Below are 23493 nucleotides of genomic sequence, written 5' to 3'. Positions count from 1 at the left end.
ACAAAGTCCCGTTGTGTTATTTACTTTCAACCATCCACTTACGGGTCCATTAGGATACGTCTAGCATGTACATACCTATAACATGCTATGTTCGCAGTGATGATATAACCTTATGATAGTTTAGCAGGACTCTGGCTGAGGAAGCGGATGACGGATTGGGTAGGGGGTCTCTAACCTAATGTGTACATACAGTTTTAAAACCATTTTCGCAATGATGAAAATATTATACTTGTTTTGTGGGATAGGGGAGGCGGTGTCGTGCTTGGTTTGGGTAGAACTCTAAATGTATGTTTAAAATTACCATGGTTGATTTCGAGTTTTCTTAAGTACAATGATAAAAATCCTTCGGAAAATAGTTTGATATAATGCTTTAGCACGCAATTATATATATTTGATAAATTAATAATTTTATTCTTATATGTTATTTTCTATCTGAATCATACTGGTTGATTGTTCCATGCAATGATTAATATGTCAACACATGCACATTCGACTAACTGGCCAAATGAGCAGGGGTTCCTATTCAGGATGCAATCTTTTTGTCCAGTTGACATGAACTGTGAAGATGTGTATGAGGAAAACCCTACCTTGTGAAGTAAAGACTTGGTGTCTCGGGTCCACTCATACTTGCATTTGGCTGTGCTGGGGTTCTCCTGGTAGCATGCGGACTGTGTACAGGCAGTGCTCTGTGTGGCATGTCACACTGGCCTACCCTCACACATTATGTAAATCAGCCACACAAGCGCGTCGCTTGACGGATGAGATTCGGTTCGTTGTGACAGGTAACGCATTGCACTGTGTGTAGGGGACGGGGGAGCCCAGTGTTACGGAATACACAGAGGTCACGTTTATTTATTACATTGTGGATGTAATCAGGTTTGTCTGCTGCCGTGACATGGAGTCACCTGGTGAGTGAAGTCTGGATCAGTGCTGGTGACCTATAACTTTTATCATACCTCCATGTCAGAATGATGAGGTCTGATTCGTTCAATTCATCTTGATAAAATTCAATGTATCACGTCTTGAAGGGAAGTAAATTTCTCAGCGGGTGAATAAGTCCCTTATACCCTTCTACGCTGCTCGTGAATTTCTAATTAGCGGAATAAATCCCCCTTACCCCGCTTTTTCCGAGTCAATGAAAGTCACGTGACATAGCACAAGGTACCCTCAGCTCAATCGATCAGCTCTTTTCAATAATTTTGAATTTATTTAAATTCTTTTACAATTTCATATTAAAATATGTCGGTAAGATAAACTCTTTTAGCAGAATCAATTAGTGTACATGTGGTTTATGCTGACTTATGCTGACATGGTTGATGCATGTCATCATATTCCACTTGTGTGGATCGATGCTCATGATGACAATCACATGATTGTCTAGTCCGGACTCGATTATTTACAGATTATTTATTATAGCTGGAACATTGCGTTAAACAACAAACAAACAAACAAACAAACACACACACACACACACACACATAGAGGTATGTTAACTTATATGACAAATTGTCTTTATGCTACTATTGTTGCATGTTCGACGGGCTGGAGGTAATTTTGATAGTGACTAACTGTTATACTACACCTATCGGTGACGTAAGACCCCGAGAGACTGTCCCATTATTAGCTGCCCCTTACAAAACCGTGTTACGCAGGTCGCACAAGTGTAAGCCCAGTGTCGCGCTTCATTTCCCACCATGCGCACTGAACTCATCTGACCTGGAACCTTCTTGCAGCATGCCCAGAACAAGCTCTACCCTCTCAGTCGTGTTCTGTGTGTAGCAACATTCAACCGAAGGGAGGCAACTGCGTTCAAGCGATATTTCGGAGAAGATCTGTTGACCCTTCCAGGCTATTCAGTGACGTTGTTTGTGATCGCGAGGAGTACAAGATGTTTCGTCCAGGTAAGTTGTGTCGTATCATGTCACCGTAGTTCCTTATCGATTATCCGTTATTTATTTATTACCACACGTGTGAGTGTGTGTGTGTGTGTGTGTGTGGGGGGGGGGGGGGGGGGGGGGGGGGGGTGAGGGGTGTGTGTGTGTGTGTGTGTGTGTGTGTGAAACGTGTAACGTTCATCATCTTCCTTAGTTTCTCAGGCATTACACGCGAAGTGGGTATTTCTTTACGTACGCGCTGTGTTGGAGCTCGTCGCGTGGGAGTCGGGTAGACTGGTGATACAGTGTTGTAGGATAAAGTTACCCACTGGAGGTGTGGGGCCGGTCAACTTTGCCAGTAATTGTGTATAATGAAATCATGTTTATATTGTGGGCCGTCTCCTGGAATATATAGTCCTGAAAACCGGATAGACCGGCCGTTATCGACGGGCCGTTATGTTCGGTGGTTGGGTACGTGAGTGGGTGGGGATGGTGTAGGTGTGGGGGTGGGTGATTGGGGGGTGGGGGGTGGGTTGGATGGGTGGTGGTGGAATTGAGTTGGTGGGTGGGTAAGTGAGTGAGTGACTATGTAAGTAATTGAGTAAGTTGGTGGGGGGGGGGGGGGGGTGGGTCAGTAATTGAGTGATTGTTTTTGTTGATAGTTGAGAGTGAGAGAGTGAGTTTTTGAGCAAGGTCATGAGGTGAAGGTAAGTGGTAAAAACTCGACACACGGCAGGCTCAGCTCGATTTCCGACTTACAATACGTAAAGCCCATTTCTGGAATATTGCTATACCGGGGTAAACCCATAAGTACTCACTGTGTTACTTTCAACACTAATGTAGCTGTATCCAGCCAGTCTGCAGTAGTCAACAAGCATGGGATACTCTAAGCAACAGTCCACACTAGTTCCATGTTGTACTGTCGTCCAGACCTGGAGCAGCTCCACCAACACAATATCCTGATGTGTTTCAGATTTGCTGGTTCTCTTCATCCTACTTGGAAGTTGTTACGTAACAATTGAAGGTAAGCTGATCTTGATATTCGTGCATTGATTTAATGTTGTATATTTAATAGTCTAAAGTGTCCCATTTCTTTGTTAAGGTTGCGTCCCTTAGTCGCAAAAGAATTAATTTGTTTTGTTTGTTTGTTGTTTAACGCCACACTCAGCAATATTCCAGCTATATGACGGCGGTCTGTAAATAATCGTGTCTGGGCCAGACAATCCAGTGACTTAACATCATGAGCATCGATCCACGCAATTTGGATACGATGATATGCATCAACCAAGTCAGCGAGCCTGACCACCCGATGCCGTTAGCTTCCTCTTACGACAAGCACAGTCGCCCTTTACGGCAAGCATGGGTTGCTGAAGACCTTTTCCAACCCGGATCTTCACGGATACAAAAGAACACACTAGTCGCGGGTTCGGTTCCCAGATTTGCCCTTAGTATGATCCGTGATCAGTTGGTTGGTTGGTCTGTTGTTTAACGCCGCATTCAGCACAGTCGCCTCTTACGACAAGCATGGGTTGCTGAAGACGGGTCCCGTGATCAATCATCCAAATTGTTCATATAACCGTCTATGACCTCTTCCACTCCAGCATTTAGCCGTGACGTTAATGACATAATTGACATACTTTTCAAAACAGCGTAAAACCCAACTCGCTCACTCACTGAAAACGTTTCAGGTCCAACTGTGAGAGAGTGAGTCAAGTTGATAAAAAACTATTTGACAACATCATGTAAATAAACGATACTGATTTATGTCATTCTCATCGTTCCACGTCGAGATAGAGGTCACACAATCCTTGCACGAAGTAGGCGTGGTCCGATGGGGGTGGCTTGTCGGCACCAATGACCTATATTGTGTGTCGCCGTGCCCCGGCAGTGTCTTTCGATGCTCAGTCTATCAACCACCGGTTTGCGTGGTCAAGGCGCGACTATAAATAGGTTGTACGATACTACAACATTTACTCAGTTCCCTTCTCTGGGGGTGGAGTGAAGTGAGAGGGGGTTTAACGGCGCCTTCAACATCACCGCACATATATAGTGACGTGCATGTGTGTGTACACGAGCGTGCGTGTACTAGTCCGTCTTATACCGGTGCAGTGTACACGAGCGTGCGTATACTAGTCCGTCTTATACCGGTGCAAGCCCACTGAGATACCATGCGATACCAGTTTAACATGGATACCACACACATTATAATGACTCCGAGCCAACGAGTGTTATTTCCCCTTAATGTCGAAACAAAGGCAGGGTAGCAATAATTACCATCTTTAACGTCTTTTGGTATGTTGCGCTCAGGGGATCGGACCACCAACCTTCCGCTCTCTGGGCAGACACTCAACACGGCTGCCTGGTAGGATGAGAAGTGGGCGATGAATTATTTCAAGTCTTTTTAGGTAGAACTTGTCTTCTCACCGTGCAGGGCATATTGTAAGCTACACAGTGGATGAGAGTCACGCCGACCTTCCAGTTGTGACGTGGTGGGAGACGATTGGTGAATATTCTGATTACGTCATTTCCTGTGAAGCGGAGCAGAGATGTGTCGTGTCCAGAAACAAGACAGCACCGCCCCGGCAGCAAGTAAAGGTGAGTACCAGTGATGTTTGTTTGTTTGTTGATTATCGCCGCACTCAGCAGTTTTCCAGCTATATGACGGCAGTCTGTAAATAATCGAGTCTGGACCAGACAATTCAGTGACTGACATAATGATCATCGATCCATGCAATTTGGATACGATGACATGCATAAGCCAAGTCAGCGAACCTGACCACCCGATTCCGTTAGTCGCCTCTTACAACAAGCATAGTCGCCTTTTACAGCACGCATGGGTTGCTGAAGAGCTATTCTACCCCAGATCTTCACGGGTCGAGTACCAGTGAGAAGATATGGACGGTCAAGGTTTTGGGAAGTTCAGCTTAGTGCTGGACACACGTGAGCCACGCATTTATTACACTTTACCCGCTCTCATGTGATTGTAGAAAACGGTTAACTATCAAATTTTAGTTTACTAGACTATGTACAGTCGACCGATAATATCATGTATTGTTGTATTGTTTGTTGTTTCACGCCGCACTCAGCAATATTCCAGCTACATGACGGCGGTCTGCAAATAATCGAGTCTGGACCAGACAATCCAGTGACTGACATCATGAGCATCGATCCACGCAATTTGAATACGATGACATGCATCAGCCAAGTCAGCGGCCCTGACCACCTGATCCCGTTAGTCGCCTCTTACGACAAGCATGGGTTGTTGAAGACCTATTCTACCCCAGATCTTCACGGCAAGCATGGGTTGATGAAGACCTATTCTATCCCGGATCTTCACGGCAAGCATGGGTTGCTGAAGACCTATTCTACCCCGGATCTTTACGGGTCGATAATATCAACTGTGTGTGGAAATGGTTTAGTTACAATTGAATGCCTCTGAATATAACCATTCACAATCTACGTACTCTGAGAGCAAGGTTTAAAGGTTTCAGAATACAACCGAGGACAAAGTTCTCGGAATATTCTGTCGGGTGCACGTAGCCAGTGCACACAGTCCCATAATCAACTGACACTGTCTTTAGGGTCGTGATCTTTTACATCAGACCCTCCTGGAAGATTAAGAGTGAGTGAGTATGGTTTTTCGCCGCTCTTAGCAATATTCCAGCAATATCAGGGCGGGGACACCCGAAATGGGCTTCACACATTGTACCCATGTCGAGAATCAAACCCGGGTCTTCGGCGTGACGAGCGAACACTTTAACCACTAGGCTACCCGACCGCCCCTGGAACATTAAGAGCAACACACACAGTAATGTCTTCATCCATGTCACCGACACAACGCGCACCTCCCACTATCCGTTTTAGGTATATAGAATATGTGATTTTTGTCTTTGTTTGGTATAAAGTCCCAAATTCTATTTACAGGTGTACTTATTTTACGGCTCACTTTTCCTGTCGAGTGGCCTCCCTTTGCCAAGGAAAGATGGCGACCTTTGGGCACTTGTTCACGAGGAGTCACCAAAGAACAGTGAATGGCTGTTTTCGTTCGCGAGCACCATGGAGCTGTTCAACTACACTGCAACCTTTCAGCGAGGGTCAGACTACCCCTTCCCCACCCACTGGCTCACAAACCTAGATGCATTGCTGAGTAAGGAATATTTAGTCCCGACTCACAAGAAGAACCTGCTGAGAACCGAGGGTGGTCTCGCTCCCATTATATTTGTCCACAGCGACTGCCACACGCCGTCCAACAGGGAGCAGTACATCAAGTTGCTACAGAAATACGTCGATGTCGACTCCTACGGTTCCTGTCTCCATAACAAGGACTTCCCAGGGGAGTAAGTATTTATTATATACTTCAGTGCGAAAACCAATTTTCCGAAGTTGAGAAAAGTGATATTTTCATAGTTGTGAACATAACAATTGATATTTCAATGCAGTGAACATAAGACTTGATATTTCACTGCTGTGAATATAACACTTTGACGGAACTATTGTCATACAAAAGTGACCTCCCCGCAAATTGTCTCCCTTTATCGTAACAATAACTTTCTTTTTATGTTAGTTGACAAGGCGAAATAATGACAGATGGTCATGTATTGTGTTTCGTGGGGTTTGTTATTCTCTTCAAAATGTTCCGTTATAAACTGTAATTGTCTCACTTAACTCGTCAACCGAGACCGTTCGTTTGGCGAAGCGCCATATATTTGTTATTTGACGAGCGTGAATTCTTTCGCTTCCAATGGCGGTCTCGAAGTTTTCAAGAATATTTTTTGTTAAAGTTGATTTTAATTTAATCATATCTATATGTATGATACAGAATTTTCGCGACCCTAAATATTTTTTTGCTACTTTTGTTTATATTGTTTCTCTCATGTCGTGACGGGAGGACAGGAGATATTTTCACGCGTTTATTATTCTCTTGCAAATATTTTGTTATAAACTGTAAATTTCTCATTTAACTCATCAACCGAGACTGTTCGTTTCGTGAAGCCCTTTTCTGGTGTCCACCGCCGTGATGTTGCTGGAATGTTGCTATAAGCGTCGTTAAAACATACTCACTCACTTTAAAAGCATTTATTCTAGAATTGGGCAGAAATTCTGCAGCCTCAGTATTTTGTAACTGCATCTCCTGTTCCTTGTTTTACTGCAAATGAAATGCACACATATTGTGCTGGTCAGTTGAAGGGAAGTAGCATAAAGTAATGTTGTTATAGAACAACCGTCAGCCATCGAACAGGGCCAGGACGAGAGTGTGTTGGTACGAGACTACGACCATTGACGAACAAAGAATTAAGTTATGGATGAAATGAAACAATTATTATGCTACTGCCAGGGTCGTCTTTTGTAGGTATATGCAGATCCACATATAGGCTAGGTGACTAAAACCTTTCTTCGGAATAGCTTCTCATTTGGAAATTATTGTACTGCTTTTGTATATCCCACCTACATATTCTAAAAGACCTAATATGATTAAATTTCAAAGACTTTTCACTTGTAAAGAGATATCTGTATTAAAACACCTTAGTAAATTCTGTAAATATGTAATGCAAATTGTAAAATCTTCCGGCTAACCACATATCCGCTATTATAATGTGTATTTTGCTGTCATTTTGTACCTCATATGCCGAGGATCTCGGCCTGAGCGTAATAAAGTTCTGTTCTGTTCTGTTCTGCTTTATGCTCTTTCAATATCCAACTAAACTGGTCTAATCTCTTGGAAAACAAACGGTAGGCACCAACAGAAAGTGTTTGCCGTATCCTTTCAAAGTTATACTGAGTGAGTTAGTGAGTGAGTTGGGTTTAACGCAGCTTTTAAAACTATTTAAGTTATATCACAGCGTGCCATATTAATGTGGGAGGTAGTCCCGACGTGAAGCGGTTCTCAGGCGTTTACAACTTTGGTAATCACCATGACACGGGGTCCTTCCTATTGAAACGTAATCGGTGCGCACCTAGCATCGTTAAATTTTGTCCAGCAAGAGGTGTTTACAATTCTTATTCTGTTGGATAGCTAAAAATCAAAATTTACTCAGTGTTGAGGGAATAAGAAAATGGTTACTATTGTCGTTTCTCTTGTATAGGTTAAAGGATTTGGATGGTATGGCTGGTTATATGAAGGAAGACTTTTTTAAACTGATTGCCCGCTACAAGTTTGCAATAGCTTTTGAGAACGCCATCTGTGACGACTACATCACAGAGAAGTTGTGGCGCCCTCTGCAGGTGGGAGCTGTCCCTATCGTGCTCGGCTCGCCGACAATCAGGGTGAGATTATTTGTGTAGGTGAAGACATTTTGGTCAGATTAAATTTCTTATGCTTTAACAATACGTTGCTGTAGGGTACACACGTTTAGTGATAAAACTACACGGGTCGTTATTACCGTTTAGGACCACCTCTGTGGTCAAGTGGATGAATTAAGTCACACATTAGATAAAAGGTAGTATATATGACCTATATATTTATGTAAGTCGGAATATATGTCGAATTTTGGGTCGGAATAAGTACCCAGTAGCTCTGTCGTAATGGACATTTAAAATGGAGGTCGGGAGGTCAGAATCTGTGATTGGGCAAAGTGGGTGTCATGGATGGTGTTATCGATGTGATGTGAAGAACAGTGTTGACTGCGACATCAAACAACATTCGCTCAGTAGGATCAGTACTTCTGTTGATAGTACTTCTGTAAAATTAATGAAAATTGGGATTTAATGTTCAATGTATTTACAGGACTTTTTGCCGTCCAACAAGTCAGCGATTCTCGTGGAAGACTTCGCCAGTGTTGCAGAATTGGCCGAGTTCATCAAACATCTTGACCGGAACGACGAACAATATGAGTCATATCGCCAGTTCAAACATACGGGTATTTCAAACCCAACCCTGAAGTCAGAAGTAAGCCGACTGCCTCCTGCCCAGTTTGCTGGCGAGACTTTCGTCAAGGCTGTTATAGGATACGAGTGTTTTCTCTGCGACAAGCTGCACAAGGCACTTGATGCCAAATCGTCCGGAGGACCCCTGCCGAAGGCACAATCCAATCAGAAACATCTTGATTGTCCTTTACCTTCCGTAAAGTATGACGAAAACGGTAAAACTGTCCATGACCCTCTTCGTGATCGCGAGGTGGCCTTCTACGAGACGAATGCGGAGGTGTTCCGCCAGTCCTATGAAGTGGGTGAAAACATCACAGCTCACGACCTCTATCTAGCAACCACTCAGAGATGGAAAGACGCAGAAGTACATAAGGACGAATTGTGATGCAAGTTTTTGTATAATAGGGAATTGTTTTTGTATTAGGGTCATCTTAGGGCTCTTCTGGTGTTGGGGGCACGGGTGTCCCAGTGGTATAAGGCGCTGCGATTCGCTGTGCAGAGTTGCGTCCCTTAGGCTCGCCAGAAACCTATGATTGTGGGTTCGAATCCCGGTTCGCTCCGATTATGTTTCTAGGTTTGTCAGCACCATACCCGTGCTCGTGGGTTTGACCGAAGAGACCTGCATCACTTCGGGCTTTCTTCCCACATTAAGCTGACTCGCCGTGATATAACTGGATTACTGTTAAAGGCGGCGTTAAACCCAACTCACTCTTCTGGTGTGTTTTTTGTGTTAAATGGTGACCCGACATTCAAGGAACAGTTGTTTTGTAAGGACAACATTGCAGTGATGGTGCTAGACGTTTACCACTAACGTGAATCATACCAACACGGGTATGGAGTTGACAAAGCAAGAAACACAATCAGGGCGATTATGGAATTCGAACCCACGTTCAAATTTTGTGACGAATCCAGGTACCTTAGACGGCTCGGCCACTCGAACCCCGTGTTCCTTCGAAGACACAACTAAGGAATGACATATTAGTTTGCGTTCGACGAATGTTTTCACAACATAACTTACGAGCCACGTCCAAGAATGGAAAGATAGGGGCTCGCTTAGATGAATGAAAAGGGATACTTGTGTTCGGCAACGTGAAGTTGGGGTATGTAGTTTGTTAAGCATGTCAGATCATATCTAGTTATGAAGGGACTGACATGAACTTTGCCTGTCCTTTAAAGAGTGAGTGAGTGAGTTGGGTTTAACGCCGCTTTTAACAGTATTCCAGTTATATCGCGGCGTGTCAGCTTAATGTGGGAGGAAAGCCCGAAGTGATGCAGGTCTCAGACGTTTACCACTTCGGTGAAACCCACGAGCACGGGCATGGTGCTGACAAACCTAGAAACATAATCGGGGGGAACCGGGATTTGAACCCACAATCATATATTTCTGGCGTGTCCAAGGGACGCAACTCTGCACAGCGAATCGTGGCGCCTTAGACGACTGGGCCACCCGTGCCCCCTGTCCTTTAAAGACATGAGAACTACTTCCTTGCCACACTGTTTTGGTTTCACTATATTACCATGGGAAAGAACATTCTTTAATTCTTAAGTTTATTTTGATTGCCGGAACATGTTCAACTTCATGTCATCTTGATAATGACAACTTGTGTATTCCTTTCCCAAACGCCTAGTCTTTACACACTGTACATGGGGGTAATGCTACAGTAGGAGGGAGCACAGTTGTTGGAAGTCATAGCTGGAAATAACGTATTATGTCCATACTAAACGTTTTCAAAACGCACAAACCCGCGAAAGTTGTAACTGTGATAGGAGAAAGCATATCTCTTGTGTAGAAACGGGTTTGTAATAGAATGAAGTGTTGTGGCAGCTGGACTGAGAACTGATCTTATTGTACCTAAATTGCATTGACAGCGGCACATTCCTCAGATTCACCATACTGTAGTCTGTATGTATAAAACTGAACGTGTGTGAGGGCACTAGTGGGAAAGAGAATTGGGAAAGTTCGTCCCGTAAACTAAGCTGAAACTTTAAGACAGCACTGGAGGGAGGGGTGGGGGTCGTTAATGTGACAAATTGGTTTTTTTCACCGTCCTGTCTGACGTACATTTTCAAGAACAATTTTTCAGTGATACTTACCACTACATATGGAATGGATAATATACGTGTATTTTGTTAATTGGACTTTGACAAATCCTCAGACCCCACCTTCCTGTGTGCAGACATACTTTGGCGCAAGATCTGCGTCGAGTGTCTGTGAGATGCATGATTGCTGTACGTGAATACATGCGTTGGTGTTTAACTGATTAATCACAACAGAGGCAAATAATCCAGACACTCTCCTTGGCTGCTTGTGTTGCTGTTGAGCTACTGAAGTGAATAAACCCGTGAGGATCCGGGGTAAAATAGGTCTTCAGCAACCCATGCTTGCCGTAAGAGGCGACTAACGGGATCTGGTGGTCAGACATGCTGACTTGGTTGATGCATGTCATAGTATCCCAATTGCGTAGATCGATGCTCATATCAATCATTGGATCGTCTGGTCCTGACCAGATTATTTGCAAACCGCCGCAATATAGCTGGAGTATTGCTGAGTGCGGCGTTAAACAACATGCTAAGCATGTATCATTACATACAGGCTAATGACCGACAAGTAAGATGGCGTGTGATTTGAGAAAGTGTGTGGGCGTGTGTGTGCTTGCGTGCGTGCGTGCGTGCGTGCGTGCGTGCGTGCGTATTCATATTTTCTGTAGCCAACTCACATCATGACATTAAACTTATTCATATTATATTGTTACTTCTTTGGTTTTTATTTATAACATATCAATAAGACATAATTATTGAAATCACGATATCTTACTTTACAGCAGAGGCTTTCAAAAACCTTTAAATGTATTCATGTGCATGATGACTGGGCTCCCCTTACTTAAATGAGTAGACAGGTAGTCGGGTTTTTTTTATCGAAGGCTGCGATTGGACGACACTAAACATAGCATTCTTTCATCCTTTCTCTCGAATGAAAACAAATAGCAGGCAAGTTGCTGCGCGAAACAACTGTAAAACCAGTTAATGTGCATGCTGATGGGGATGGCTTGTATTAGAACACCGTGTGGAGGTCGCTGCAGAGACTAGATGCGAACTGCAGAGGTCTTCTAGTTCTTCCATGTCCAGCTCGCTATGCAGAGTTATGTCCCTTAGTTGGGACAACTGTCTATTTGTATCGCAGCTGGGGCCTTCAGCGGGTAGACATGGGTAGGCGTTGACGACCAAGACGAACTACACTCCACAGTTGGAAACACAGGTTAAAGGACAGATATCACATGTATCCGTTTTGATCTCAGCGATCTGTTCATTCGCGTTGCCTTGCAGGTCCACGTTGTGTCCAAGGAGTCATATTCCATATAATGTTTTCTTTTGACTCTAATACATTTCAGGGGGCACGGGTGGGCCAGTTGTCTAAGGCGCCGCGATTCGCTGTGCAGAGTTGCGTCCCTTGGGCACGCCAGAAACCTATGATTGTGGGTTCGAATCCCGGTTCGCCCCGATTATGTTTCAAGGTTTGTCAGCACCATGCCCGTGCTCGTGGGTTTCACCGAAGTGGTAAACGTCTGAGACCTGCATCACTTCGGGCTTTCCTCCCACATTAAGCTGACACGCCGCGATATAACTGGAATACTGTTAAAAGCGGTGTTAAACCCAACTCACTCAATCACTCACTAATACATTTCAGGGGGCACGGGTGGCCCAGTCGTCTTTGGCGCCGCGATTCGCTGTGCAGAGTTGCGTCCCTTGGGCACGCCAGAAACCTATGATTGTGGGTTCGAATCCCGGTTCGCCCCGATTATGTTTCTAGGTTTATAGCTAAACCCTGTATGTTCAAGGGTACCACAGTAACAGTGCATGTTCCATGCGCTGAAAAGACCGCCTCCGTGGAGAGCGGAAGGTGGGGGATCGATCCCCGCGCGCGTCATAACGAACGACGTTAAAATATGTTGCTTGTTGTTACCCTGCCTGGCGCTCGGCATTAAGAGGCTAAAACAAGCACTGGTCGGCTCGGAGTCCGGACAAGGACACACACACGCACACGCGCACGCACGCACGCACGCACGCACACACACACATGTGGCTATATAAGTGCAATAATCTTGAACGCAACGGTAAACCCCACTTCTACAACCGGAATGTTTCAGTCATCTACTTTAGTTGTTAAAGCGTTCGTTCGTCACGCAGAAGACCCGGGTTCGATTCCCGACATGGGTACAATATGTGAAGCATATTTCTGGTACCCCCCGCCGTGATATTGCTCTAACTGTAAACTCCAAGTGACACTAAGAAAACGAAAGTGTTAGTTTTTAAAAAAGGAAATAAACTATCAAGTAGGGAAAAATGGTTCTTCAACTCACAACCGTTACAAATTGTCACTTCTTAAATAAAAATCTGGGGGTAACCTTCACAGGCTGATTATCGTGGAATTATACTGCAGCAATGCAGGCAAAGCAGATACTAATGGGAATCTTACATAAATATAGATTAAAAACTTTCACTGATCTTTCATATCAAACCTTCTTTAATATATTTCATACAAAAAATACTCCAATTCTTTTATATGGAGCAGAGGTCTGGGGGCATACTGAATACAGAACTATTGAATTGGTCCATCTATATGCTTGTAAACGATTTCTTGGCGTAAAAAACTCTACATCGAGTGTTATGGTATATGGTGAATGTGGACGTGTAACACTTTACATATTTCAACATCTTAGAATTCTCAAGTATTGGTTCAAGATTCTTAAAATGCCTATTGATAGATTACCTAAATATGTTATGATACGATATTATTGTATGAAAAACATGGAATCCGCAATTGGGTATATGATGTAAAGTCGTTATTAAATGATTGCGGCTATGGGTATGTTTCGCATAACCAATGTGTACCAAACAATCCAGATTCGTTTTTATTATCTTCATGCCAACGACTGAAGGATATATACTTACAAAAGTGGGCATCGCATGTTTTAAGTTCAGAAAAATGTAATTATTACAAGCTTTTCAAGACAACAGTTTCCCCAGAGTACTATTTGTTTGACATCAACTTTAAAAGGATCAGAATAAGTTTCGCACAATTTAGATGCAGCTCTCATAGACTTAGGATCGAAGTAGGCAGGCATAGAAACATAACCAGAGAATTGAGAATATGTGAGAAATGTGGTTTAAATGTGATTGAAGATGAGTTTCATTTTCTGTTAGTTTGTCCAATATACGACCACCTTAGAAGACAATATATTGATCTGCCTAGTTATGTACATCCCACTCTACAAACATTTACAACGATCATGTCAACAACTGATAAAGATACTCTAAAAAATCTATCAATGTTCATTTATCATGCATGCTATGTTAATTAGAATATGACCTGTTAAACGGATCTGTAACCACTCCCGAAAACAGAATTGTACTGAGCCTGAGGCCTTTCAGTATGGAACAAAAACGTATCCTTTCCTATTGCTGGAATATTGCTAAAAGCGGCGTAAAAAACATACTCACTCACTCACTCACTCATATGTGTTTCATTGTCAATGCGTCGGTTGGCTGAAACAATCTAGAAACTATTTAGAACATTATGGTACATTGCCTATCTAGAAATGCAATTCTTAAATGCAAGCGTTTACAATTCAGGGAAAACTGTATTGAACTATTTCACCGCGCCACACGTGTCCCCTTTAAACGGAAATAATATTTCGTTTCACATATGCAGTCCTTCTTTTCAATTATACCTTAAATGAGTTTCCGCATGTCTGTGGCAGATCCCGCTTCCTTGTTCCAAAGCCGCATGTCTGAGGGTGTTCACTGACATACAACGTAGTTAAGACACACATACAGGCCCCCCACACTGCGATGTCCAAACGTCATGCCAAGGGAGCCCAGGCTAGAGCTAGTGGCAGAACTAGCTTGAGAGTATTGCTAGATATGGATCAAGTGTTAGCCGACTTCGAAGGACATTTTCTCAACACCTATAAACAACAGCATCCAGACTTGCCATACATAGAGAAGGAGGACAGAAACACCTTCTACATATCTGAACAATACGCCACTCTGAGTCCAGACCTGCCCGTAGGTATATCACATCGACCGGACTAGCACAGCCAGCTTATTTGACTATCAATAATAATGTCATAGTTCACTGTCTTTGAATAGATATCTAGTGGGGCGGTTAAGGCTGGATATTTTGTCACAATTTTGCACTTTGGGTTAAAAGCACCAAACTTGGCACACTTATTATACACATTCGTGACCAAATCGTGTTATTCCGGGACAAGGCGAATAGCGATTCGTGCCTCTCTCGTGGCCACTTTTGCTACCGGGTTTTGTCTTAGGGCAAACAAGTGTCAACTCGTTGCGTAATGGTTCACATATATTTTCCCATATATTATATATATTTCAGATGCAATTTAAAGCACATCGGGGCGTGCGGAATTATACAGTATTATTGAACACATTTAACTTATCTTGGGTATTTTTTCGGCAAAATATGATATAGTCCAAAGACCCATCTCACCGCTCCCCCACCGCTCCCCCACCCCACCCCCACCCCACCCCCACCCCACCCCCACACTCATTTTCTTCTGTAACGCGAATATAAACCTGAATTGTGGAACATACCGCTACCAGGAGTCCGGCTTACGGTCTTGGTGATTGTCAGTAGGATACATAGTCTTATTGACATTAATTCTGGCACTATTTAAACATATTTTCAGGTACAGATGCAAGACCAGATAATGCTTTTTAATTGAAACTATGAGCCTGAATATTTTTTAAAAGAAAGACACACTGCAACAGTCTAATTTGTGTGGCAGACAATTTCTTCTTTTTTTCAACAACCTAAAGGGAAATTTCTTTTTCAAGAACTTTCTGGGACAATGTAGGAACGAAATGTGATAATATTTCATAACAAGGTCGAGGACATCTGACACCTTCTATTCAAGTGGACTGATACTTTTATGTCATGGGTCCATTTAGAAATAACTGAATACAACACATCTTAATCAGGACAAAATATTCTTGTGCGCAAAAATATATTTCACCACACCTAGGCAAGAAAATAGCATCGCCGGAATTATTCTTTCGCTCCAAATGCTGAGCACGTTTATGATGTCAATGCTTATTGGAAAACACTTGATAACGTTAAAAAAGAGTATTTCCGAAGAAAACAGTATTACAAGAAACAAAAGTGCAGTTTCAAATTGACAGTCTTTCGAAGTCTCTGAAAGCAAGTGAAGGGCAGTTACAGTGACAACATGTTCAGCCTCCCCCTGCTGATTGAGAAGTGTAGCTAATCTTGCCTTAACAAAATATACTCTTACAAAAATCAGGGGACGTCTGTTGGCAATGTGACGGTTTGTAAGGGGCGGCACAACACGTAGCCGTAGAGCATGGCGATGAGCTGCATGTAGACGATTTCTAATCGTCTGACCCGTAACTCGTACTACAGTAGCCTGATGAAAGTTTGCGGCAATTTGATTTCGTCATGTGAGTTCGATTTCGTTCAGCATGGTTTCGGATCAATCGATCCTGTACTCTTGTCGTTGACCTATGACGTCCTGAACGGGGTCGATCGTCAACATTTTGTGAAAGGTTGTAAAAGGTTGAACGGATTGGCCAGTGCACGCTGACTTCTGCCAGTTTCCAGCATACCAATAGCCCGTAGACGCTCCGCAAACAATGAATCAAATCAAGCAAATCACAACTGTTTGTTAAGCAGAATCAGTAAGACTCATAGAAATAATGTTCCACATGGATTAATCGACCTTCCTTGAAAGCGTCAAAATCAGACATGACACCCTACGCACGTGTGTGGCGCTACTGCGTGAGACACGTGCAAACTACAGGATGTGTTAAGACTTACAGACGTATTAAACATCCTTGCATGGGATGTTTGTCGTCGACACTTATCTTTATTTTAATACAGTAGTAATATAGTTGGTATTAACATTTATGGTTCACGATCCCTTACTTTTTATCCCCCCGGTTTGAAAAAATCCCGGAGAGATACAGCGATCAGCATGTCCGTCTGTCTGTCGGTCAGCCGTCCCTTTTCTGTTTCCGGGGCAGTGCTCCAAAACCGTGAAATAATTCTTGTTGAAACATACTACATAGATCAGTCTAGTGGTGATCTGGTGCCTTTCGATGATTTGGGATTTGGAAAAATATTGAACAGTATTATTTATTTCTTCACTGAACTGAAGGCATAAAATGGGAATGAACCAAAATTGGGGTATAAGTACCCAAACTCCATTTCCGAATTGCACCAAATCGGGGGAAATATGTCATCTCCTGATGACTCCTGTTTTGAAGAGTATATATTCTGAGCAACTGCAGTTGTATAACACTGTATGTGCCTTACACACGTGCTATACAGGTATGAACACAGGGCATGAAAACAAAATCATCAAAGCCACGGCGGCCCAAACGCAATAACGATATGCTTGATAGTTATTGGACACCCTGTAAATGATCAAGCCGTGCATTGGTGTGAGTGAGTTGGGTTTAACGCCGCTTTTAACAGTGTTCCAGTTATATCACGGCGTGTCAGCTTAATGTGGGAGGAAAGCCTGAAGTGATGCAGGTCTCAGACGTTTACCATTTCGGTGAAACCCACGAGCACGGGCATGGTGCTGACAAACCTAGAAACATAATCGGTGTGTGTGGATTTAAGACATCGATAGGTAGCCTGTCATCTATGACCGAGCTGTGCAGACTGTTCTGTGACTCTGTATCTGCCTCTGCAGGAGACGGTGGAAGACATCATCACGGAGGAGTTCTTCTTCCTGAACCTCCCGGAGATAGAGGGGGGCGTGGCTGCAGCCAGGGAGATGGCAGACATGGAGGAGTGTGTATATGTTGGAATGTCTTCATTTGGCCGTGACCCGTGAAGATCCGGGGTAGAATAGGTCTTCAGCAACCCATGCTTGCCGTAAGAGGTGACTAACGGGATCGGGTGGTCAGGCTCGCTGACTTGTTGATGCATGTCATGGTATCACAATTGCGTGGATCGATTCTCATGATATCAATCACTAGATTGTCTGGTCCAGATTCGATTATTTGCAGACCGCCGTTATATAGCTGGAATATTGCTGAGTGCGGCGTTACACAACAAGCAACCAACCAAACAAGCACACAGGCAAGTTAAGTTATCTCGACAAATTGCATATTGGCCGATTTCGGTCGTTATATAAATAATTATGTCTATGTTTCAGGCATAAGGTTAAGCTACACTATAACAACTATTTTCACTATCACAACAACCTATTTTCACATTTTCTGCATCATACCAAAAGACATTAAAAGATGGTACTTGTTGTTACCCTGTCTGGCGCTCGGCATTAAGACGCTAAAAAAATGACTGGTCGGCTCGGAGTCAGTACACTGTGTCTGAGTGGGGTCTTCATGTTAAACTGCGGCATGGTATCTCAGTGAGCTAGCACTATAAATCGGCATCAGTCCGGACTAGTACAAGCAGCCACACACACACATACACGTGCATGCACGTCGCTATATAAGTGCAATAATCTTGGACACGACGTTAAACCCCATTTCACCTCACCTCACCTCACTTCACATTTTCCCCAAACTTTAACACGAGGAACGTGTGATGAATGTAAGCATGTTTTGTAAGTATGCTTGTAAACATAAAAAAATAAACATCGAAATCTTACTCTCTAAAGTAAGAGTAGGATTTACCGAGTCTTATTTCTGCATTTGCCATATGGAAGCGCTCAATACCGTGCGTGTTTGTTTCAGTGTGGAGGTGTTCATTTGCACCGCTCCAATGACGTTCTATAAATATTGTCTACACGAGAAGGTAAGTCACTCGTGCAGTGTTTATCGTAATGAGATCAGACGTTTTGGTTCTTTGTTATAATGTAGAAAGCACTTGTGTCTCGCGTGTTTCAGTTGTATGATGTTATTAATGCGTATAGAACAGGCCATTAAAAAATGCATGAGAAAACGTGTGAACAAATACGTCACTTTTTCGACTGTAATGACTAATTAATTCCACAATGTCTTCTTGTAGTATCAGTGGGCTGACCCCAGAAAACTGTTCCGTGTGTGGTTGTAGTATCAGTAGGCTGACCCCAGTAAACAGTTCAGTGTGTGGTTGTAGTATCAGTGGGCTGACCCCAGTAAACTGTTCCGTGTGTGGTTGTAGTATCAGTGGGCTGACCCCAGTAAACTGTTCCGTGTGTGGTTGTAGTGTCAGTGGGCTGACCCAAGTAAACTGTTTCGTGTGTGGTTGTAGTATCAGTAGGGCTGACCCCAGTAAACTGGTCCGTGTGTGGTTGTATCAGTGGGCTGACCCCAGTAAACAGTTCCGTGTGTGGTTGTAGTATCAGTGGGCTGACCCCAGTAAACTGTTCCGTGTGTGGTTGTATCAGTGGGCTGACCCCAGTAAACAGTTCCGTGTGTGGTTGTAGTATCAGTAGGGCTGACCCCAGTAAACAGTTCCGTGTGTGGTTGTAGTATCAGTAGGGCTGACCCCAGTAAACAGTTCCGTGTGTGGTTGTAGTATCAGTGGGCTGACCCCAGTAAACAGTTCCGTGTGTGGTTGTAGTATCAGTGGGCTGACCCCAGTAAACTGTTCCGTGTGTGGTTGTAGTATCAGTGGGCTGACCCCAGTAAACTGTTCCGTGTGTGGTTGTAGTATCAGTAGGCTGACCCCAGTAAACTGTTCCGTGTGTGGTTGTATCAGTGGGCTGACCCCAGTAAACTGTTCCGTGTGTGGTTGTAGTATCAGTAGGGCTGACCCCAGTAAACAGTTCCTTGTGTGGTTGTAGTATCAGTAGGGCTGACCCCAGTAAACAGTTCCGTGTGTGGTTGTATCAGTGGGCTGACCCCAGTAAACTGTTCCGTGTGTGGTTGTAGTATCAGTAGGGCTGACCCCAGTAAACAGTTCCGTGTGTGGTTGTAGTATCAGTGGGCTGACCCCAGTAAACTGTTCCGTGTGTGGTTGTAGTATCAGTGGGCTGACCCCAGTAAACTGTTCCGTGTGTGGTTGTAGTATCAGTGGGCTGACCCCAGTAAACAGTTCAGTGTGTGGTTGTAGTATCAGTAGGGCTGACCCCAGTAAACAGTTCCGTGTGTGGTTGTATCAGTGGGCTGACCCCAGTAAACTGTTCCGTGTGTGGTTGTAGTATCAGTAGGGCTGACCCCAGTAAACAGTTCCGTGTGTGGTTGTAGTATCAGTGGGCTGACCCCAGTAAACTGTTCCGTGTGTGGTTGTAGTATCAGTGGGCTGACCCCAGTAAACAGTTCCGTGTGTGGTTGTAGTATCAGTAGGGCTGACCCCAGTAAACAGTTCAGTGTGTGGTTGTATCAGTGGGCTGACCCCAGTAAACAGTTCCGTGTGTGGTTGTAGTATCAGTAGGGCTGACCCCAGTAAACAGTTCCGTGTGTGGTTGTAGTATCAGTGGGCTGACCCCAGTAAACTGTTCCGTGTGTGGTTGTAGTATCAGTAGGGCTGACCCCAGTAAACTGTTCCGTGTGTGGTTGTAGTATCAGTGGGCTGACCCCAGTAAACAGTTCCGTGTGTGGTTGTAGTATCATTAGGGCTGACCCCAGTAAACAGTTCCGTGTGTGGTTGTAGTATCATTAGGGCTGACCCCAGTAAACAGTTCCGTGTGTGGTTGTAGTATCAGTGGGCTGACCCCAGTAAACAGTTCCGTGTGTGGTTGTAGTATCAGTGGGCTGACCCCAGTAAACTGTTCCATGTGTGGTTGTAGTATCAGTGGGCTGACCCCAGTAAACAGTTCCGTGTGTGGTTGTAGTATCATTAGGGCTGACCCCAGTAAACAGTTCCGTGTGTGGTTGTAGTATCATTAGGGCTGACCCCAGTAAACAGTTCCTTGTGTGGTTGTAGTATCAGTGGGCTGACCCCAGTAAACTGTTCCGTGTGTGGTTGTAGTATCAGTAGGCTGACCCCAGTAAACAGTTCCGTGTGTGGTTGTAGTATCATTAGGGCTGACCCCAGTAAACAGTTCCGTGTGTGGTTGTAGTATCATTAGGGCTGACCCCATTAAACAGTTCCGTGTGTGGTTGTAGTATCAGTGGGCTGACCCCAGTAAACAGTTCCTTGTGTGGATGTAGTATCAGTGGGCTGACCCCAGTAAACTGTTCCATGTGTGGTTGTAGTATCAGTGGGCTGACCCCAGTAAACAGTTCCGTGTGTGGTTGTAGTATCATTAGGGCTGACCCCAGTAAACAGTTCCGTGTGTGGTTGTAGTATCATTAGGGCTGACCCCAGTAAACAGTTCCGTGTGTGGTTGTAGTATCATTAGGGCTGACCCCAGTAAACAGTTCCTTGTGTGGTTGTAGTATCAGTGGGCTGACCCCAGTAAACTGTTCCGTGTGTGGTTGTAGTATCATTAGGGCTGACCCCAGTAAACTATTCCATGTGTGGTTGTAGTATCAGTGGGCTGACCCCAGTAAACAGTTCCGTGTGTGGTTGTAGTATCATTAGGGCTGACCCCAGTAAACAGTTCCGTGTGTGGTTGTAGTATCATTAGGGCTGACCCCAGTAAACTGTTCCTTGTCTGGTTGTAGTATCAGTGGGCTGACCCCAGTAAACAGTTCCGTGTGTGGTTGTAGTATCATTAGGGCTGACCCCAGTAAACAGTTCAGTGTGTGGTTGTAGTATCATTAGGGCTGACCCCAGTAAACAGTTCCTTGTGTGGTTGTAGTATCAGTGGGCTGACCCCAGTAAACTGTTCCGTGTGTGGTTGTAGTATCATTAGGGCTGACCCCAGTAAACTGTTCCATGTGTGGTTGTAGTATCAGTGGGCTGACCCCAGTAAACAGTTCCGTGTGTGGTTGTAGTATCATTAGGGCTGACCCCAGTAAACAGTTCCGTGTGTGGTTGTAGTATCAGTAGGGCTGACCCCAGTAAACTGTTCCTTGTCTGGTTGTAGTATCAGTAGGGCTGACCCCAGTAAACTGTTCCGTGTGTGGTTGTAGTATCAGTAGGGCTGACCCCAGTAAACAGTTCCGTGTGTGGTTGTATCAGTGGGCTGACCCCAGTAACCTGTTCCGTGTGTGGTTGTAGTATCAGTGGGCTGACCCCAGTAACCTGTTCCGTGTCTGGTTGTAGTATCAGTGGGCTGACCCCAGTAAACTGTTCCTTGTCTGGTTGTAGTATCAGTGGGCTGACCTCAGTAACCTGTTCCGTGTGTGGTTGTAGTATCAGTGGGCTGACCCAGTAAGCAGTTCCGTGTCTGGTTGTAGTATCAGTGGGTGGAGAAGCATCTCGGCGAGCAGTGGCTGGACAGGATGATCATCACCAAGGACAAGACGCTGGTTCACGGGCACGTGCTGGTGGACGACAGACTCAACATTGCAGGTGGTGTTTCAGAGTCGACCTTACTGTAGTTATGGACCATCTAATGTAAGTAGGGGTAGCCTAGTTGTTAAAGCGTTCGCTCGTTACGTCGAAGACCCAGTTTCGATTCCCAATGTGTAAAACCTATTTCTGGTGTCCCCCGCCATGATACTGCTGGAATATTGCTAAAAAAGTTCATGAATGAAACACCCCAAATGATTGAACCTTTGTCCCCGTTGTGTTACACTCTCGGTATTAAATATGGATGCACACGATGTGTTGCGACCTTGACGTAGGTCGCCAGGTAAATCTCGGGAAAATGTTCATGTAGCCTTACTTGGAGGCAAGACAAGATTAGTACACTTTCAATTGTATCGACTTTTAATTAACTCCACAGTGTTTGATTGTTTGTTTGTTTGTTTGTTTGTTGTATAACGCCGAACTAAGCAATATTCCAGCTATATGACGGCGGTCTGTAAATAATCGAGTCTGGTCCAGACATCATGAGCATCGATCCACGTTATTGGGATACGACGACATGCATCAACCAAGTCAGCGAACCTGACCACCCGATCCCGTTAGTCACCTGGGTTGCTGAAGACCTATTCTTCCCCGGGTCTTCACGGGTCAACTCCACAATGTCATTTAAATAACTTCCCTATGAGTGATAAGATTACACTAAGCAATATGCCTTTGTTGTAAACTGTATTGAGAAGTTCATACGGGAAAGGAAAGCGTTTAATGCAAAGACTCACCGTAATATTAGTGAAAGCGTGCATTATCTTCCTCCAGGTGTATGTGAGCAGCCCACCTGGGAGCACATAGTCTTCACGGCGAACCACAACGCTAGGTTTCACGCGGGGGGCAAACGACGGCTGGACAACTGGACAGACGGACAGTGGAGGAGTCTCATTGAAGACTTTCAGAAGAGGATATGACAAGCTGACAAAATAGAATACATGCTGGAACAATATGAATAGTGTTGTGTTTTTATTTATTATCATAACTGGTTTAACACAATATGTGTTATTTCTTTTATGAATACACAGTATGTGCAAGGTCGTTTAGAATCTGGGCGGTGGGGTAGCCTAGTGGTTAAAGCGTTCGCTCGTCACGCCGAAGACCCAGGTTCGATTTCCCTCATGGGTACAATGTGTGAAGCCCATTTCTGGTGTCCCTCGCCGCGATATTGCAGAAATATTGCTAAAAGCGGTGCCAAACAATACTCACTCACTTTTAGAATCTGCTGAATCAGATGCCCCGTTTGGTCAGCAGTGGAGATGATTAGTGTTTTGATTGTGTCTTCAAACGCATGTGTTCCAACAGCATACATTTCATCTGTGACCTGGCTGGTTTGGTCTGTGAGCTTCTCAGTGGACATTACGGAACAGAATATGTCCTTGCACCACCTGCTGGTAGTAACTCAGACCC

The 23493-nt window shown here is 44.2% G+C and overlaps 3 protein-coding genes across 3 annotated transcripts in view; 2 read left to right on the top strand and 1 right to left on the bottom strand.

The window, feature by feature from the left end:
• Nucleotides 1–702, bottom strand: part of LOC139469473 (uncharacterized) — a 54335-nt gene extending 53633 nt beyond the window's left edge. The window contains exon 1 of the mRNA XM_071251654.1: nt 588–702. Within this exon, the coding sequence (XP_071107755.1) occupies nt 588–697 (110 nt within the window). The 5' untranslated portion in view covers nt 698–702. The remainder of the gene's footprint in view (nt 1–587) is intronic.
• A 1047-nt stretch (nt 703–1749) lies between these two features.
• LOC139468620 (alpha-(1,3)-fucosyltransferase 10-like) lies at nt 1750–9277 on the top strand. The gene is made up of 6 exons (XM_071250736.1): nt 1750–1901; nt 2848–2898; nt 4306–4469; nt 5799–6211; nt 7958–8138; nt 8599–9277. Exons 1-6 carry the CDS (start codon nt 1889–1891, stop codon nt 9121–9123), a joined length of 1347 nt encoding a protein of 448 aa, XP_071106837.1. The 5' UTR covers nt 1750–1888; the 3' UTR covers nt 9124–9277.
• Nucleotides 9278–14472: 5195 nt separating this feature from the next.
• LOC139468619 (5'(3')-deoxyribonucleotidase, cytosolic type-like) lies at nt 14473–23023 on the top strand. Its single transcript, XM_071250735.1, has 5 exons — nt 14473–14804; nt 17480–17580; nt 18492–18552; nt 21969–22083; nt 22855–23023. Exons 1-5 carry the CDS (start codon nt 14589–14591, stop codon nt 22998–23000), a joined length of 639 nt encoding a protein of 212 aa, XP_071106836.1. The 5' UTR covers nt 14473–14588; the 3' UTR covers nt 23001–23023.
• The last annotated feature ends 470 nt before the right edge of the window (nt 23024–23493 follow it).

The sequence above is a fragment of the Haliotis cracherodii genome, unplaced genomic scaffold (assembly GCF_022045235.1).
Source record: "Haliotis cracherodii isolate W230 unplaced genomic scaffold, xgHalCrac1.p SCAF_2, whole genome shotgun sequence".
NCBI classification, from domain to species: domain Eukaryota; kingdom Metazoa; phylum Mollusca; class Gastropoda; order Lepetellida; family Haliotidae; genus Haliotis; species Haliotis cracherodii.
The sequence above is the reverse complement of the archived record's forward strand: the minus strand, read 5'-3'. Positions and strand labels throughout refer to the sequence as shown.